We start from the raw sequence: 17,876 nt of genomic DNA, 5'->3' as shown, positions 1-17,876 counted from the left end.
GTTTGGTTATATACGCATTATATATATTTTTTTAATTAAATAAAATCTTAGGTGAACTATCTCTTTAAGATTTGATTAAATTCCATGAATTCCCTGATATCTCCAGGTTTTTCATGACCATGGGATCCCTGTAGCTAAACCAAGGCAAGTAAAAGACGAGAAGGAACTGTCATGTTCTGACGAAAAAACTTACAACACACATTAGCTGAGTGCTGTCTGACAGGCCAGCTGATAGCTGCATCATTGCTCATACACGCGGATGTACAATAACTGACTCCTTTTACAGAAGTCCTACATCCTGTATGCCAGTCAGCTACTTTTCACTGATGCTGCCAAGGAGACATGAGTCATTTAAGCCATTAATCGTCATGATGCATGGAGTGAAGCAAAAACACATTTTCTTTTCCATAAGGGCTGTTCAGTTAGTCATGTGACTGTCTTATATGACTTAAATAAACCTGCAGTTGTCACACTGAGCTCTTTAAGTGAAATTTCACATACAGCAAACACCAGAAAAAACACAGAACACTGTAGCTCACAAACGTGCCAATACTGATATACTTAATTTCAAAATGGCACTCACATGATAGTAAGCGATGGCCTCTCGGTCCAGGGCACGGCTAACCGCCACCTCTCCCGTCAGTCGGTTGATGCTGAATACGCCCTTTGGGTCTTGATCTGCTCCCCTTCCAGTCAGACGGAAGATGTGGTCTTCCTTCATGTCAGATGAAATCACCTACACCACATAATTATTAAAACAATATTAATTAGAATACTAAACTATTGTAAAACAATACAGTAACAAAAAAAAAAAAAAAAAATGAATAGTTGTTGTTGCAATTAATTAGAAAAATACTGAACAAAAATTATGACTGAGGCTTCATTGACTTGCATATTATTTAAAATGTGTATTTATTTATTACATACATTTGTATTTATTATGTAGTATTTATTACATTGCTGCTTTATTTTGATTGGTCAATCACAGCCTGGAGTCAAATATTTTTGTATAATGAACAAAAGTTTTGCTGAACTGGCTACTTGACACAGGCAACCATTTTCCTACAAAGCTATTTTAGTTTCATGTCTCTCATATAACTCCATGGTCTTTCAATAAAGTCAATAATAAAGGCAGCATGCAGACATTAGGTGTGCAGATTTGTTTTATTATTATTATTATTTATTCAAGTTTGTCAGCAATACTTACATGTGACTGGATAAATGCAGCAAAGTCCAATGTTTTCCATCAGTGTAGTAAGTTAGAAGCAAAGAAAAGTAAGAATCATTAATGAAATACACACACTCAACTCACAAGCAGAAGATATAATGGTTAAGTGTAAAATTAACATGCATAAGTGTAAATATAGTTTCCTCTGCTTGATCTCACATTTTAAATAAATCGAAATGTTTTGTTTTTCTTTACTGAGTGATGTCCTTGATGTCCTTGTTGCCAATAATGAATACACTATGAGAATTCATAAAGTATGATATAACACCACTCTTCAAATGATTATGTTTACCCAGTGTTTTAATGTACTAAATGAAGTTTGTACATGATATTTATTTATGCATATTAAAAACATATTTTTTTCAGCTAGTGTGACCAGTGCTACCATCTACGGTTTATTTGGATTTTGTGTAAACTTTTGTTGTTTTTGTTGTTGTTGTGCAAATTAGACCGCCGCAACTTACTTTGTTAATTAAAGATTAGTTATTGTCTAATGACTTTAAAGGGGTTGTTTTTAATTTATCTTTAATGAGCCCATTTTTGTGAGGAAAAAAAAAAAGGCCTTTCAAAAAGTTATTTTTATCAACAGAAAAAACACTATGTATACATATATTGTATCACAGAGGCTGCCCAACCTGAACTCTCCCATATCTTGTAATTAAGCTTAAGACGAAATATCCCATTTCGAAAATGAATCCAACCAAAGTAACTGCCCACACGAAAAGCCCCTGTAAGTGTAACCATTATTTATCTTTCCCACACAGATCCTTTCTGAAATACATTGAGCAGTTTCCCTAAGACTCTGGCAAGCACACATGCAGGCTTCACTGAAGGCGGCCTTAAAATCTGAGTGTATTTACTGTGGCCAGCAAACAACTGTGAAATTACAGAATTTTGTAGCACATTAAGGGCTGTCCTGTTTAGTGGAATGGTGGGCTGTTAATGGTAAGTGTAACATGGACCAAAGCAGATCATAAAAACAATGAAGTAATCAGCCACAAAAAGGAACGCAAGCATACTGTATACGTGCAACACACAAATATGTAGGGGAAGATGGAGAAAGATGGTCCCCTTAAGAACAATGCGCATTTACTATTAAATTGTAACATATACTGTCAGTGCTAGGTAGTAACAGATTACATGTAATCTGGATTATCAGATTACAATAATCAATTACTTATAATTAGTTTAAATGACATTTTAAAATACTCGTAATCGGACAACAGTTACTTTTTTATAGATTATATGACTACATATTAACAAAGCAATGACAGTATATTGTTAATAATTTATTGATCATCCTAATCTCTCTTTTTCAATCTTTTACATTTTTCATTCTAAATCAGCACACACTGATATACGTTCAGTAAGCTTTCGAGTGTTTTAGGAAGAGAGGGGGAGGGTTGTGTGTATTGCACTCAGAACTGATACTTGCTACTAGCCAGCCAGGAGAAGATGGAGCAGTCTACCTCAACATTTGACCACTGGATCTATCCACAATATTCTCAGGGAGTCCACAGTATTTCGCAAGGTGGGCGGAATTTCCGGTTGGCTAGCGGAAGTGAGATTGGTTGGCGTTTTGTGTGTAGTCGGTCACTGCTTGCTTGCGTGTTATGTGGTTAGATTCTTGCTTCTTAAATGTTGTAAAATGTCTCAAAAATTTCCCAGACAATATGTGCAATTAATGGTTATCCTAATAATCAAGTGAAACTACATTTTTGTCTAAAACAGCAATGTTATGATCAGAAACCACTCACAAAGCACAGCGCTCCATTCCCAGATGCTGCTTCTTCCATCGGCTGCCTACAGAAGGATTGACTTAGGATTGTTTGAAAAAGCTTTGGAATAATTTGTTTGTGTACTCTTTTCACTTATATTACTTATATTATCCACTGTTAGGGTCTGGCTACGATAGATATCCAGACACAGAGCACAATGAATTACATATAAACGATAGCATTATTGTGCTAACAGGTGTGTATACAGTATATGTGATGAAAATTCATTTGAAATTTTGAGAGTTTGTCAATTTCTTCAATCGCATCTCTTTTTTTGTGAATACTTCGCATGTTTTGAAATGGCATTATTACTGAGTATAAAAAGCAACAGTATTTTTCCTGTGAGTAGTGACGATGTTTTCAACTGTTTTCATGCTGTGATGCTAAATGGATAAATTCTACAGTGGAAGACCATAATTATTAGATGAAACATGTACATATGAGATGTTTTATCATGTTTGAAATTACAAACATTTTCTTCTGCCCTGCATTTTTCCTGCCTGCAATTCACTTTTTTTTGAGTGTCTTTGCAGAATGTGCATGCCTTCCCTTAAGGGATTTTATCAGAAAAACGGCAGCATGACAGTATCATCGCCTGAGTCCTGCAATACACGAGCATCCTGCTGTCTGGACCTCCCCTGTATCTGCAGTAAGTAAATAATATCGGTACAATAAACTCTTAATTTTCTGACTAGACTCAATATATGTGTCACGTTCTATCTCCCTCCTGTTTCCATTGACTCTCATTTTGAAGTATGCCCCTGGACACCATTTCCCATAGTGCACTGCCCTTATCACAGCCATCTGTTCCCCAACATCCTCACCTGTCTTTTATTCCATCATTAGTTCAGTTTGTGTATAAATACCCTCCAGTTTTGTTCTTGTCCATGTAACACTTATGTTAGTGTGTGGATTATTTGGTTCTTTTTTTACATGGTTTATGGTTCTCCACATTTTTATATATATTTTTCTTCATCTTCCTCATTAAAGCCTGAAAATAGATCCATCGCCTCTCACCTCATTATCATCTCTACTACACAAATACATGACAGAAGAACTGACCCAACAAGTTAGAATCCCAGCTGTTAGAATCCTCCTCCTCGAGCAAATGAGGATCACGTTCGTGAGTTTCTACAGCTGGCAAATTTGGTGCACTATGGAGACCACTCTCTTGTGGTTTTCTTCAGAGTTGGTCTCAGTAGTGCACTAAAGGAGCTAATGCCTCCGGTGGATCCTCACTGGACGCTCCACGTTCGTGGAGGAGGCCCTACTAGTTAGCGGCTCACCTTTCACTGTAGTTGTGGAGGAAGAGGACTTTAAATCTCCTCCCACAGTGGCCGCTTCCCCAGAGTCTCCTCCTCCAGCGGTTCCGCCTGCCTTCGTCGAGCCTCTCCTAGCTCCGCCCTCAGAGACTTCCAAGGTCAATGAGCCAGCACTCATGCCTGCCCCGGTCAACGAGCCTGTAGCCTCGACCGTCCCAGAGCCTGTAGCCTCAACTATCCCAGAGCCTGTAGTCTCGACTGTCCCAGAGCCTGTAGCCTCGACTGTCCCAGAGCCAGCCCTCCCCAAGTTGGTAGACCTGGACTTGTTTCCCACCCTGATCCCCACCCTGACTACCCTCCATTCTCCGCTGGTTCCAGCCAGAATATTGCACACCCTGGTTCCATCCAGTGCCCTATCCCTTCATCCTCCGCTGGCTCCACTTAGGAAATTTGCTCCTCCTCCCTCTGTTCAGCCGGTTCCCCTCAAGTCACTGGCTTGACCATCGGCCCCAGTGACTCCACAGACAAGGTGAACTGTCGACCCTCTGACTCCGCCTTTGCTCTCCGTTCCCTCTTCATTGCCTCGGCTCTGCGTTCCCTCATCTCCACTGTGGGCCGTCAGCCTATCGGCATTACCGGGGTCCCTCGTCCCTCCAGCTCCGCCTTGGTCTGTCGGTCACCTGGCTTCACCTTCGTCTATACCAGGGACCTCCTTCCCTCCGGCTCCGCCTTGGTCCTCAGCCCCACCAGCTCCGCCTCTGTCCTCCAATCCCCCAACTCCGCCTCGCTCTTCCGAGCCTTCGGCTATGCTCCGGGCACTAGGATACCCAGTTCCGCCCCTCGAGCCTTCCATGGCTCCGCCTTCCACGGCTCCGTCCCTCGAGCATTCCATGGCTCCACCTTCCTTGGCTCTGCCTCTCATGACTCAGTCTCCCAGGCCTCCTGATCCTGTCCCTGCTCTGTGGCCTCCTCCCAGGCTTCCTGCCTTGAGGTCTCCCTCCTGTTTCCATTGACTCTTATTTTGAAGTTTCCCCCTGGATTCCATTTCCCATAGTGCACTGCCCTTATCACAGCCATCTGTTCCCCATCATCCTCACCTGTATTTCATTCCATCATTATTTCAGTTTGTGTATAAATACTCTCCAGTTTTGTTCTTTGGTTGTCAGTTCTCGTCCGCGTAACACTTCTGTTAGTGTGTGGTTTATTTGGTTCTTTGTTTACACAGTTTATGGTTCTCCACATTGTTACATCATCTTCATCTTCCTCATTAAAGCCTAAAAATGGATCCATCACCTCATCATCTCTACTACACTAATACATGACAATATGCTTTAAAATAAACAAAATTATCTACAGTTCTCAAAACATGTCCAAATTTACAGCTGTGAAGGCACTAGCTAATAGGCTACATAGCTTATCAGGTTATTCTGCTCAGGTTCTTCCATTTATGGATACTCAACAAAATAACTAAAATGCTTAGAACAAATTTGCCTCACTATAATTCTGTGATCATTTGTTCTCAAGTTTCTGTCATTTTTAATGCTGCGTTAGTACATAACGATTATTTACACTTAACCAGAAGTTCTGCCCACATCGCCCGCAAAGCATCATGGGACTCAGGAATATTGTGTATAAAAATATTTTTTAAGAAGAAATTGCACCAGTGGTGTGCAGCTCACACATCAAACTTAATTGCTTAAACTGATCTAGTGGATGCCATCACTAAGGGTCCTGCCTACAGGGTACACAATATTTCAACTGCAAAATGTGTCAACAAAGCCCATCGCTCTACTATTCTGCTGATGCAATGGAGTCCACTGCATGAAAATTGACATAAAACTTGACACAATTGTTCCTTGTGTGACTCAGTGGAACACTGCTGTTTTAAAATATTCTGCTCTTTTAGAATATTCTTGCTGTTCAAAAGATGATATCTTGCACCTCAGCACTGGAATAGGTAGCAGTAAGGGTTAAAAGTGTTTCAGTGTTTTTAGATAAAAGATTTGACCTAGCAAAGTCACTGCTGTTCATTTTATGGTCATTAATGTTCTTAATGTTACTATTGTTTTATGTACTTAAAATTAACTTGATATCTCAGTGTTTTGAATTATAAACTTTGGCCATGCACTGTCATTGCTGTTAGATTTTATTTCATTGATGTAATGTTTAATGCCATAAGGAGCTCTTTTTGTGAGGCTTTTTTGTTAGTAATAAAGAATGGAATACATTTTCTTCCTCTTAGTACTTTTATGTTAAAATGAATATCCTACTCAAATGCATGTTACATTAAATGAAATTGAATTAGGCTGAAAGTAATCTGGAGTAATCCAAAAGTAATCAGATTATATTACCCCAAATGAAATCTAGGAGATTACGTTACTAATTGCATTTTTTTTGTCATGCACTTTGTAATCAGTACCGGATTACAATTCACAAGTAATCCGCACAGCACTGTATATTGTATGTGTTTAGCCTACAGGATGATGATGCACATCCAGTATTTTATCATGGGGAAAAATGTAAACATTTGCTAATTTAGCTGTTTTAGCAAACAAAATTACAATTACAGAAGGGGGCCCCCCAAATGAGGCGAGAAGCCAACCAGGGAAGACTTGTCTCAATTATCATCCTGATTCAAGTTACATAATGTATAAAATACATCTGCTACCATTCTTTGTAATATTTATATATATTGTATTTAGGTGCCCACAGCAATACTATGAGTTCAGATGAATTCCAGTTAGTTTATAGGTTATAATGAATAGTGAATATGATACACCTAATGCATGGGATTTTTTAACAATAACCCCATAAATTAAGATGACAAATTATGATTACATAATTAAAAAAATAATACCACCAGAAACAATATGCCACTGTGGGCCTTCTACCTCAATTCTGAGGGGTGGAGGGGCATCTTACCTCAAGGGTCTAAATGAACCTTTTCTCTTCAAAATAATAATTTGAAAAATATTTTTCACAGCCTTTTTTGGTCATATTTACCAAGGGTGCCAATATATTTATACTGTATATAAAGTATATAAGCACCCCCAAATCATCAACGATCCTCCACCTTGTCGTCTAATGGTTAGACGGAGACGTGAAGAGGCCTACAAGCCACAGTGTCTCACACCCACTGTGAAATATGGTCGAGGATCAGTGATGATCTGGGGGTGCTTCAGCAAGGCTGGGATCGGACATATTCATCTTTGTAAAAGACGCGTGAATCAAGCCACGTTCAAGGTTATCCTGGAAGAAAACTTGCTTCCTTCCACTCTGACAATGTTCCCCAACTCTGAGGATTGGTTTTTCCAGCAGGACAATGCTCCATGCCACACAAACAGGTCAATCAATGTGTAGATGGAGGAGCACTGGATCAAGACTCTGTCATGGCCAGCCCAATCTCCAGAACTGAAACCCACTGAAAACCTCTAGAATGTGATCAAGAGAAAGATGGATGGCCACAAGCCATCAAACAAAGCCGATCTGCTTGAATTTTTGCACCAGGAGTGGCATACAGTCACCCAACAGCAATGTGAAAGACTGGTAGAGAGCATGCTAAGATGCATGAAAGCTGTGATTGAAAATCAGGGTTATTCCACCAAATATGGATTTCTGAACTCTTCCTAAGTTAAAACATTAGTATTGTGTTGTTTAAAAATGAATATGAACTTGTTTTCTTTGTATTATTCGAGGTCTGAAAACACTGCAATCTTTTTTTGTTATTTTGACCAGTTGTCATTTTCTGCAAAGAAAATTCTCTAAATTACAATATTTTTATTTGGAATTTGGAAGAAATGTTGTCAGTACTTTATAGAATAAAACAAAAATGTTAATTTTACTCAAACAACTACATATATATATATATATATATATATATATATATATATATATATATATATATATATATATATATATATATATATATAAACTTTTTTCATTTAAAAAATGATCCTCAAAACAGTTCAGATGTTTTTATAATGAAATGTCAAGATTATGAGAAGCATTCAATGAATGTGTTGAGATGAGACTTAAGGTGAAAACAGACACAAAGTTAGGGTGGAGGGGTCATCTTATTTTAGCATAGATTTCTTTCTAAATAAACATTTTTTTTTTTTTTTTAAACAAAGCAAGCTAAAAATACTACAGTATGGACTAATTCTAACTCTTAACCCTTAATTTTATGCAATGTTCTTTTACTGATAGGGTGAAAACAGGAAAAGTAGGACAGTTTCTGATAATTTTTCATTAACGTAATTTTTAAAATATGTTCAGAATGCCTACATCAATGTTATCCAATACTACTTGATGTCTTCTTTGAACTTTAACTCTAAACTAAACACACACACACACACACTCACTCACAAACACACAGGCTGTTTGACACATGAACAAACATAGGCCAGGTTTACATGCAATGCAGCCTCCTTGAAATGCCTTAATTGTTCAACAAATGTGTGTAGGCTATAATAACATATAAATCTTGTAATGTAAGCCATGTGTCTCTAAATATAGAACAACCTTAAAGAATGGCCTGTTTTTGCAGGCTCTTCCCATTACCTCTCTAAGTACGAAGTCCAACAAACAATTTCTTATAGTGCAGGCACACCTGTGAGACAGTCATGATGGAATCCCACAGCAGGTCAGCTCAAATGAACACCTTTGGCCAGCACTAAGAATGAGCCAAAGATACGAGTTTGAACTACAATGTTCCATGTTACTAGCAGCAGTCCCACACCGCGAGACTCCATCAACACATTCTCAAAGCTATGTGTGTCCCTGTCCTGTCTCTATGTCAAGTCTGATTTCCTGTTGTCCTCCTACACTTTTCCTTTCATACATGCAAAGAACTCCTGAACGGTTTTCGAGTATATCTTGTGAGTGCTATGGAGCTTGTTTTTCTTCTGTTGCCATCACACACAGCTATGCTATCGATGTGACAGAACAATACAACACACAGTGCTCAAGCTGCTTTATTAAAGGTGTGATGGTCTCCTGCAGTGTGAATGAGAAATGGAAGAGGATAGATAAACAAAGAGGTGGATGGAAGAATCCTGACCTCGAAGGAAGTGCTGATGCATAAGACGAGATGGATCGGGGGGAGGGTGGTAAAAGGTGGAAATGTGTGGTCTAGAAGTTGCCAGATTAGTTGATACATTTTCCTGGGTCTGTGTCAACTAGTTGTGGATCACATGATTTTAGTTGTGCTTGTTCTGTATGTACCAATAACAGTGTTGGATCAAAAAATTAATCCACTCAAAAAAGTAATCCACTACAGGTTACCAACTCCTTTAAAATTTTAATCCATTTACGTTACTAATTACTTTACTTTAAAGTTGGACTGTTTATTTTATGCATTAATTTAGTACGATAAATTGTATTTAAAAAAATGTGTTAAAAAATTTAACTAAATTAATTATGTCACCAACTGTTGGAAAATTCTGTAATAAGGAATGTTGCAACCATCGAAGCAATTCAAGCTTGATGTACAACCCTGATGCAGTAGGGGGCAGTCGGTCTTCTATGGATGATGTACTCTTGCACACAATGAGCCCATTTACATGCACACCAATATGCTGATTACTACCAAAAATCATCTTATTTTGACAATTTGACAAAGCAATAAATCTGCATTCATGTGACATTTGAAATTATCATATTATTATCTGTTATGATGTCAAACCTTTAAGGATAAGCCTTATCACTGAATAAGCCGGTAAGAATGCCAGTTAAAGGGATAGATCACCCTAAAATGAAACTTCTCTCATCATTTACTCACACTCATGCCATCCCAGATGTGTATGACTTCCTTTCTTCAGCAGAACACAAAGATTTTTAGAAGAATATGTCAGCTCTATGAGTCCATTCAATGCAAGTGAATGGTGATCATACCTGTGTAGCTCCAAAAATCACATAAAGGAAACATATAAGTAATCCACTCCAGTGGTTAAATCCGTATCTTCAAAAGTGATTTAATAGGTGTGGGTGAGAAACAGATACAAATTTAAGTTGTTTTTAAATTATTATTTTTTTACTCTAAAATGCCTATTTCACTTTTACATCTGAAAGTTGCATGTGGGGCCTGTTTAGTTTCACTTTCACATCTAAAAGTTAAAGTTGAAGTGTATATTTAAAAAGGACTTAAACATTGTTCTGTTGCTCACCCACACCTATTATATTGCCTCTGAAGACAAGAATTTAAACACTGGAGTCATATGGATTACTTTTATGTTTCCTTTATGTAATTTTTGGAGCTACAAAGGTCTGATCACCATTCACTTGCATTGTATGGACCTACAGAGCTGAAATATTTTTCTAAAAATTGTTGTTTGTGTTCTGCTGAAGAAAGAAAGTCATACACAACTGGATGAAGATATGTAAATGATGAGAAAATGTAAATTTTTGGGTGAACTATCCCTTTAAGGTGGTTAAAGGCAACACAAAATAAGGGTAACAGGCAAAAATCCATCAGTGTTGATCGGTTTATTTTCAAGCTGTTTATGGACTTACACAGATAAAGGAAAGCCATTGAATGCCTTACATGACCACACATGGCTAATTTACACCTACTGGGCATACAGGCTTCGCTTAGTTTGCCTACAAATGATGACAAAATGCAGTGATGTTTTTGTTCTGCCAATGTGTTCATTTGGTGATATTTCTCCAAATATTGCACATCTCTGAAATTCTTAACATAGGAGAGCTTGACTGGTCAAAGAGTGTTGATGATTGGTTAAAACTAATTGTGGGTGTGGTTTGAATATGGTGTTTTTAATTTACAATCTGATTTGGCCAGCTGAGGAGTTGTTACCTAAGTTACTGTTGTTAAAATGGATAAGTTTGAAGCCTGTCTCTCACAGATTGTGCAGAAGTACAATTTTTTATATAATTCGCAGCACAAATTCCACAAAGACAGCTTGGCCACAACAGATGCCTGGAAAGAGATTGGAGTTTTTATGAACTCAGATCAAATAACTTGACACCAAAAGTTGACAAGTTGCAGTGACAAGTTAAATAAAGAAGCGATACAGTGCTAAAAGCGGTGATCCAGAGAGAGAAAAACGTCTGTTACGAACTTAAACTTGGTTCCCTAAGAGGAACAAGAAGTTGTGTAATGATGCAATTGGGAGTTCTATCAGGAAACGCTGGTTTGGAGGTTTTTCATCGCAGGAACGATGGAAAAGGTAGGCACTTGTTTAAAAATGCCTAATTTCTTCTATTTCTTCTATTTTGTCATCCTTGAGAGTCTGCAAAAAGTGAATGAGCGCTCCTCGCTCTATTTAAGATGTGTTAGTTCTGCACTCATTTTGCAGTCTTTCCATTGATAAGGAGTTGTGGATTGAATTCTCCATCGGTCACATTCTTAATTCTCCTCGTGCAAGTCTGCCGTTTGTTACACATCGGACACTCGAGATTTAGCGTATGTATGGGTGATCGAGTAGGTCATGATTTGTATATGGAGGAACATACATGTCATAATTTACAGTATGTTAAACACAATGAAGTCACCCTCAACAAACTAATTTTAAAAACGATGTTGCATGTAGTATAAATGTGGGCTTTGTTCGCCTGGGTGCTTTAGTTCATCCAGGAAAAAAAAGTTCTACTTCCTCCATAGAATAAAGGCTTTAAGCATAATCAATGTAAGAACAAGCATGGAAACAAAAGAATGCAGGGATCTCGAGAGGGGTTTTTTAAAAGTTTCAAACTATCCTGACACATTTTTAAAACACAGCGCTCAGGACTATAGGTGCTGACAAGTAGGGAGACAGGATGCAACCAAAGTGTGACGCTCCAAAAGCATACATAAAGCAATAATTAAAAATAGAGCAGAGGACAGTAGGCCAATAACAGGGTTATGTTCAATGATATTAAATTAAAACAAGATTTTCACTTTTAAAGACACTTTTTGTATTGTCTAAATGCTTTACTTGTCTGTTGCCACAATATAATGTACTGTAAATGTATCTGTAAATTATTTATATACTAATAATATTTATTAGGCCTGTATATTATATTTATAACTATTTTTTTTTCAATATTACCTTTTTATAGGGGCCTTTCTCAATAAATATTGGTATATGATTAATTACAATACATTTTCTATTAATAAATTGGCAAATCGTGTACTTAATTTGATTTAAATTTGAAATCAATTGACAGCCAAGTTGCTTCATTGAAACTCACTAACTGAGATTTATTTTTTTTTTTTTTTTACTGAAAGCAATAAGATTACATTAACTAATTACCTAATTACTTACTAATTGGTTGAGCCAGTTAAGAAACATGATGGGGACACCAGCATCTCATGCATAGTCATTTGGATTTCATTCCTCAAACTTTCAGAGCAACACAAGGAACTGTTGAAAGGTGACAGGACAAGTTTAGAATGATCAAGGCTTCAAGTGTGGCGGAGCAATAGAAGCTGTTTCACAGGGGAAATGGATTGCAGGCACTACCTCGCTGTTTGCAGTGCGCACACAGGCATTGGCTCTATTGAACATGCAAACACACACACAAACCTACACACAACCCCTGGATTTTTCACAGTCATTAGAAGACGTCAAAAAACAGCCCTCGAGGAGATGCTCACCTATTTCTATCAGTTCTCATTAGAAGCAAAGATGACGTAAAAGAGCAGCCATTTCTTGCCACTGTCTGTATATGACAAGGAGGAGGAACCCCAACTCCAACTTCTCTGACAAAAGAGCACAGAAGGGGAGGAGAGGAAATGTCTGCCCTTTCTACTCTGATTTCTCTCTACTGTATACTCTACGCATTGCAGTGGTGTGTAATCTCCCTTCATTTACTGACTTTGAATAGAAATTCAAATGAATGTCAAAGGGACTATGTCTAAGACACAGAGTACTTAACCCCCCTCCCCCAACAACTTTGTGGTGCTTGCTAAGGTAAGTGCTTCGATGTCTCCTGACTCAGCACGGCCATGACCTCGGGGCTCGAGCCCCCTCAACGTGGTGCCTCTGGCTCCGCCCCGCCGCGAGGCCCCACCTGCCGGTACATCTGATGTGATTGTCCCCTTGGTCACCCTCCCCCGGAGCTTGGAGGCATGGCTTGCACTCCCCAACCCGTCGCGATGGCTGGACAGGACCGTCCGACTCGGCTATGCAATTCAGTTCGCCAGGCATCTGCCCGGGTTCAGCAGCGTTCGTTTGACCTCAGTGTAGGGCGAGAATGCCGCCACCCTGCGTGCAGAGATCGCGACCCTTCTGCGGAAGGACGTAATAGAGCCTGTCCCTCCAGCTGAGATGAAGAAAGGTTTCTACAGCCCCTACTTCATCATACCCAAAAAGGCGGTGGGCTGCGGCCAATCTTGGACCTGCGAGTACTGAACCGGGCCTTGCACAGATTCCCGTTCAAGATGCTGATGCAGAACACATTTTAGCGAGCATCCGGCATCAAGACTGGCTCGTGGAGTTAGACCTGAAGGATGCGTACTTCCAGGTCTCAACTTTACCTCAGCACAGGCCCTTTATGCGGTTCGCCTTCTAGGGCCGGGCGTACCAGTACAAGGTCCTCCCCTTCAGTCTGTCCCTGTCGCCTTGCGTCTTCACGAAAGTCGCAGAGGTAGCCCTTGCTCCGCTAAGGGAAATGGGCATCCACATCCTCAACAATGACTCGCTGATCCTAGCTCACTCTCGAGACTTGTTGTGTGCACACAGGGACCTTGTGCTCAGGCACCTCAGCCGGTTGGGGCTTCAGGTCAACTGGGAAAAGAGGAAGCTCTCCCCGGTACAGAGCATCTCTTTTCTCGGGTTGAAGTTAGACTCAGTCTCTATGATGGCGCGCCTCACGAGCGAGCATGCGCAGTCGGTGCTGAACTGCCTAAGGTTGTTCAGGCAGAGAACAGCGGTCCCACTGAAGCAATTTCAGAGGCTCCTGGGGCATATGGCGTCCTCAGAGGCAGTCATGCCGCTCGGGTTGATGCATATGAGACCGCTTCAGCACTGGCTTCAGACTCAAGTCCTGAGATGGGCATGGCGCCGTGGCACACATCACGTGGTCATCACGCCGATCTGCCACCGCTTGTTCAGCCCTTGGACGGACCTTGCATTTCTGCGGACAGGGGTCCCCTTAGTGCAAGTGTCCAGACGCCTCCAAGCGTGGCTGGGGTGCCGTGTGCAATGGGCGCGCAGCCGCGGGCTCCAGGATAGGGCAGCGATTGTGTTGGCATATCAACAGCCTCGAGTTGCTGGCAGTATTTATCGCCCTGCGGAGGCTTTGGCCGTTGATCCAGGGAAAGCATTTGTTGGTCCGGACGGACAACACAGCGTCGGTAGTGTATATAAATAGCCAAGGCAGTTTACGCTTGCGTTGCATGTCGCAACTCACCCGCCGTCTCCTCCTCTGGAGTCAGCAGTGACTCATATCCCGGGCGACCTCAACAGCACGGCAGACATACCACCCCCAGGTGGTCCAGCTGATTTGGAGTCGATTTGGTCAAGCGCAGGTAGACCTGTTCGCTTCCCGGGAATCCTCCCACCGCCCGCTCTGGTATGCCCTGACCGAGGCTCCCCTCGGCACAGATGCGCTGGCACACAGCTGGCCCCGGGGGCTGCTCAAGTATGAGTCCCCCCAGTGAGCCTACTTGCACAGACCCTGTGCAAGGTCAGGGAGGATGAGGAGCAGGTCATCTTAGTAGCACCCTACTGGCCCACCCAGACTTGGTTCTCGGATCTCACACTCCTCACGACAGCCCCCCCAGCGTATTCCCCTGAGGAGGGATCTCCTCTCTCAGGGACGGGGCACCATCTGGCACCCATGACCAGACCTCTGGAATCTCCATGTCTGGCCCTTGGACGGGATGCAGGAGACGCAAGTGGCCTACTGCCCACAGTGGTAGAGACTATCACTCAGGCTAGGGTGCCCTCTATGAGGTGCCTGTATGCCTTGAAGTGGCGTCTGTTCACTAAGTGGTGTTCATCTTGACGTGAAGACCCCCAGAGATGCGCAGTCGGGTCGGTGCTTTCCTTCCTGCAGGAGAGGCTGGGGGGCAGCTGTCCCCCTCCACCTTGAAGGTGTACGTGGCCACTATAGCGGCACACTACGATGCAGTTGATGGTAAGTCTCTCGGGAAGCACGACCTGATTATCAGGTTCCTTAGAGGTGCGAGGAGGTTGAATCCTCCCAGACCACATCTCATTCTCTCATGGGATCTCTCCGTGGTCATGCAGGGCCTGCGGGGAGCCCCGTTTGAGCCCCTGCAGTGAGTTGAGCTAAAGGCGGTCTCTTTGAAGACTGTCCTCCTGACTGCGCTCACATTCATCAAGAGGGTGGGGGACCTGTAGGTGTTTTCTGTTAGCAACACGTGCCTGGAGTTCAGTCCAGAATACTCTCACGTGGTCCTGAGACCCCGACCAGGCTATGTGCACAAGGTTCCCACAACCCCATTTCGGGATCAGGTGGTGAACCTGCAAGCACAGCCCCAGGAGGACGCAGACCCAGCCTTGTCATTGCTGTGTCCAGTGCGTGCTTTGCGCATCTATTTGGATCGCACGCAGAGCTTTAAACGCTCTGAGCAGCTCTTTGTCTGCTTCAGAGGACAGCGGAAAGGGAGCGCCAAACAGAGGATTGCCCACTTGGTCATTGACGCCATCGCTTTGGCATATCATGCCCAGGGCGTGCCGCCCCCCTTGGGGCTACGAGCATATTCTACCAGGAGTGTGGCGGCCTCCTGGGCCCTGACCAATTGCACCTCTTTAACAGACATCTGAAGAGCAGCGGGCTGGGCAACGCCCAATACTTTCACGAGGTTCTACAATCTCTGGGTTGAGCTGGTTTCGTCCTGTGTGTTGTAAGGTATGAACAGGTAAGTTTGCGGGACAACTGGAGGGGGAGAAGTGCACTTTTTACCCCCCAGCCGTGTTCACGAGGTTGTGGACCCCTGGATGTCCTTCCTCCTTAGCCCTGTGGCAGGCAAGTTCGCAGAGAAACTCGATGCCAGCTCAGTATGTGTGCTATTAGGCCCTGTACTGGGGTAGGTGCTCCACATGCGTTGGTTGCCTGCTTGTAACCCCGTGTGATGTATCTTCTGTGAGACGGTTTCCCTGTTGGTAAACCCATGTCTTCCTTGGGCAGAGTTCTCCTCTGCCACCGGTCGCCGTGTTTGTAGAGCTCCATCCCCTCTGGGCAGGACCTACCACGGGGACTCCTCCACATGTGACACTGCCGACAAGACTCGGTAAGACCATGTGACATATTTCCACACAATTGCCTCCCCTTCGGGCAGGATGTGGTCTGATGTGGACATTTATGGCCCCCAGCTGAATGATTTCCATTCATTTTTGGGGAGAAAAAAGAAGAGAAGAGGCCCTGGCTGGGGTGGCCTGTCCCCATTTTGGGCAGTCGACTTGTCCATGAGGTGCGGGGAACCGTATGACGCTCGTAGGAGTTTTGGGGGAGGTTACGTGATGGCTAGGTGCGCTGGCTATGAGGCACGCAATGGTCTGCCCGTCTTGCAATGCCAGTCCACGTAACACAGTTCAGCTAGTTGTGGCATTTCGTATAGGGACCCCTAGTGTCACTACATCAACACAACGTCGAGTGAGTAACAGATCCTGGTTACTTTCGTAACCTCCGTTCCTTGATGGAGGGAACGAGACGTTGTGTCCCTCCTGCCGCAACACTGAACTACCCGCTGAAATGGCCGGGGCCCTGTCTCGGCTCCTCAGCACAAACCTGAATGAGTGGTTGCAAGCCAGCTCCTTTTATACCCGTATGTCTGGGGGAGTGGCATACAAATTCCAAAATTACAAAGTGTTTGGGGCTCCCAAGGGCGACCCCTAGTGTTACTACATCGACACAACGTCTCGTTCCCTCCATCAGGGAATGGAGGTTACGAAAGTAAGCAGGACATTTTTTGTGTATTTTTCATACTAAATTGTTTTAGATCTTCAAACGAGATAAAACATAAAACAAAGGCAACCTGTGTAAACACAAAATACAGTTTTCAAATATTTACATATTTTATTGAAGCAAAAAAGTTATCCAACATCTATATCACCCATGACAAAAACTAACTGCCCCCTTAAACTTAATAGCTGGTTGTGCCACCTATAGCAGCAACAACTGCAACCAAACGCTTCCGATAACTGGAGATCAGTCTTGTCACAAAGCTGTGGTGGAATTTTGGCTCACTCTTCTTTACAGGACTGCTTTAGTTCAGCCACATTGGAGGGATTTCGAGCATAAACTGCTCGTTTAAGGTCCTGCTACAGCATCTCAATCGGGTTCAATTCAAGTCTTTGACTAGGCCACTCCAAAACTTTAATTCTGCTTCTTTTGAGCCAATCAGAGGTGGACTTACTTATATGCTTTGGATAATTGTCTTGCTGAATAATACAGTTGCGCATGAGCTTCAACTCACGGACTGATGACCGGATGTTCTCCTTTAGGATTTTCTGGTAGAGAGCAGAATTAATGTTTCCCTCAATTATTGCAAGTCACTCTGTCCCTGAAACAGCAAAGTATCCCCACACCATCTCACTACCACCACCATGCTTGACTGTAGGTATGATGTTCTTTTTGTGGAATTCTGTGTTTGATTTATGCCAGATGTAACGGGACCCCGTCCAAACAGTTCCACTTTCG

The 17,876-nt window shown here is 42.1% G+C and overlaps 1 protein-coding gene across 1 annotated transcript in view; it reads right to left on the bottom strand.

Moving 5' to 3' along the window:
* The window catches only part of LOC127417265 (cadherin-13-like), a 596,890-nt gene that overhangs the window by 339,814 nt on the left and 239,200 nt on the right, over nucleotides 1–17,876 (bottom strand). The window contains exon 5 of the mRNA XM_051657154.1: nucleotides 584–736. Coding sequence (XP_051513114.1) covers nucleotides 584–736 — 153 coding nt within the window. The remainder of the gene's footprint in view (nucleotides 1–583; nucleotides 737–17,876) is intronic.

Source organism: Myxocyprinus asiaticus, chromosome 26 (genome assembly GCF_019703515.2).
Source record: "Myxocyprinus asiaticus isolate MX2 ecotype Aquarium Trade chromosome 26, UBuf_Myxa_2, whole genome shotgun sequence".
NCBI lineage: Eukaryota > Metazoa > Chordata > Actinopteri > Cypriniformes > Catostomidae > Myxocyprinus > Myxocyprinus asiaticus.
Note: the sequence above shows the minus strand (reverse complement) of the source record. Positions and strands in the feature narration are given on the sequence as shown.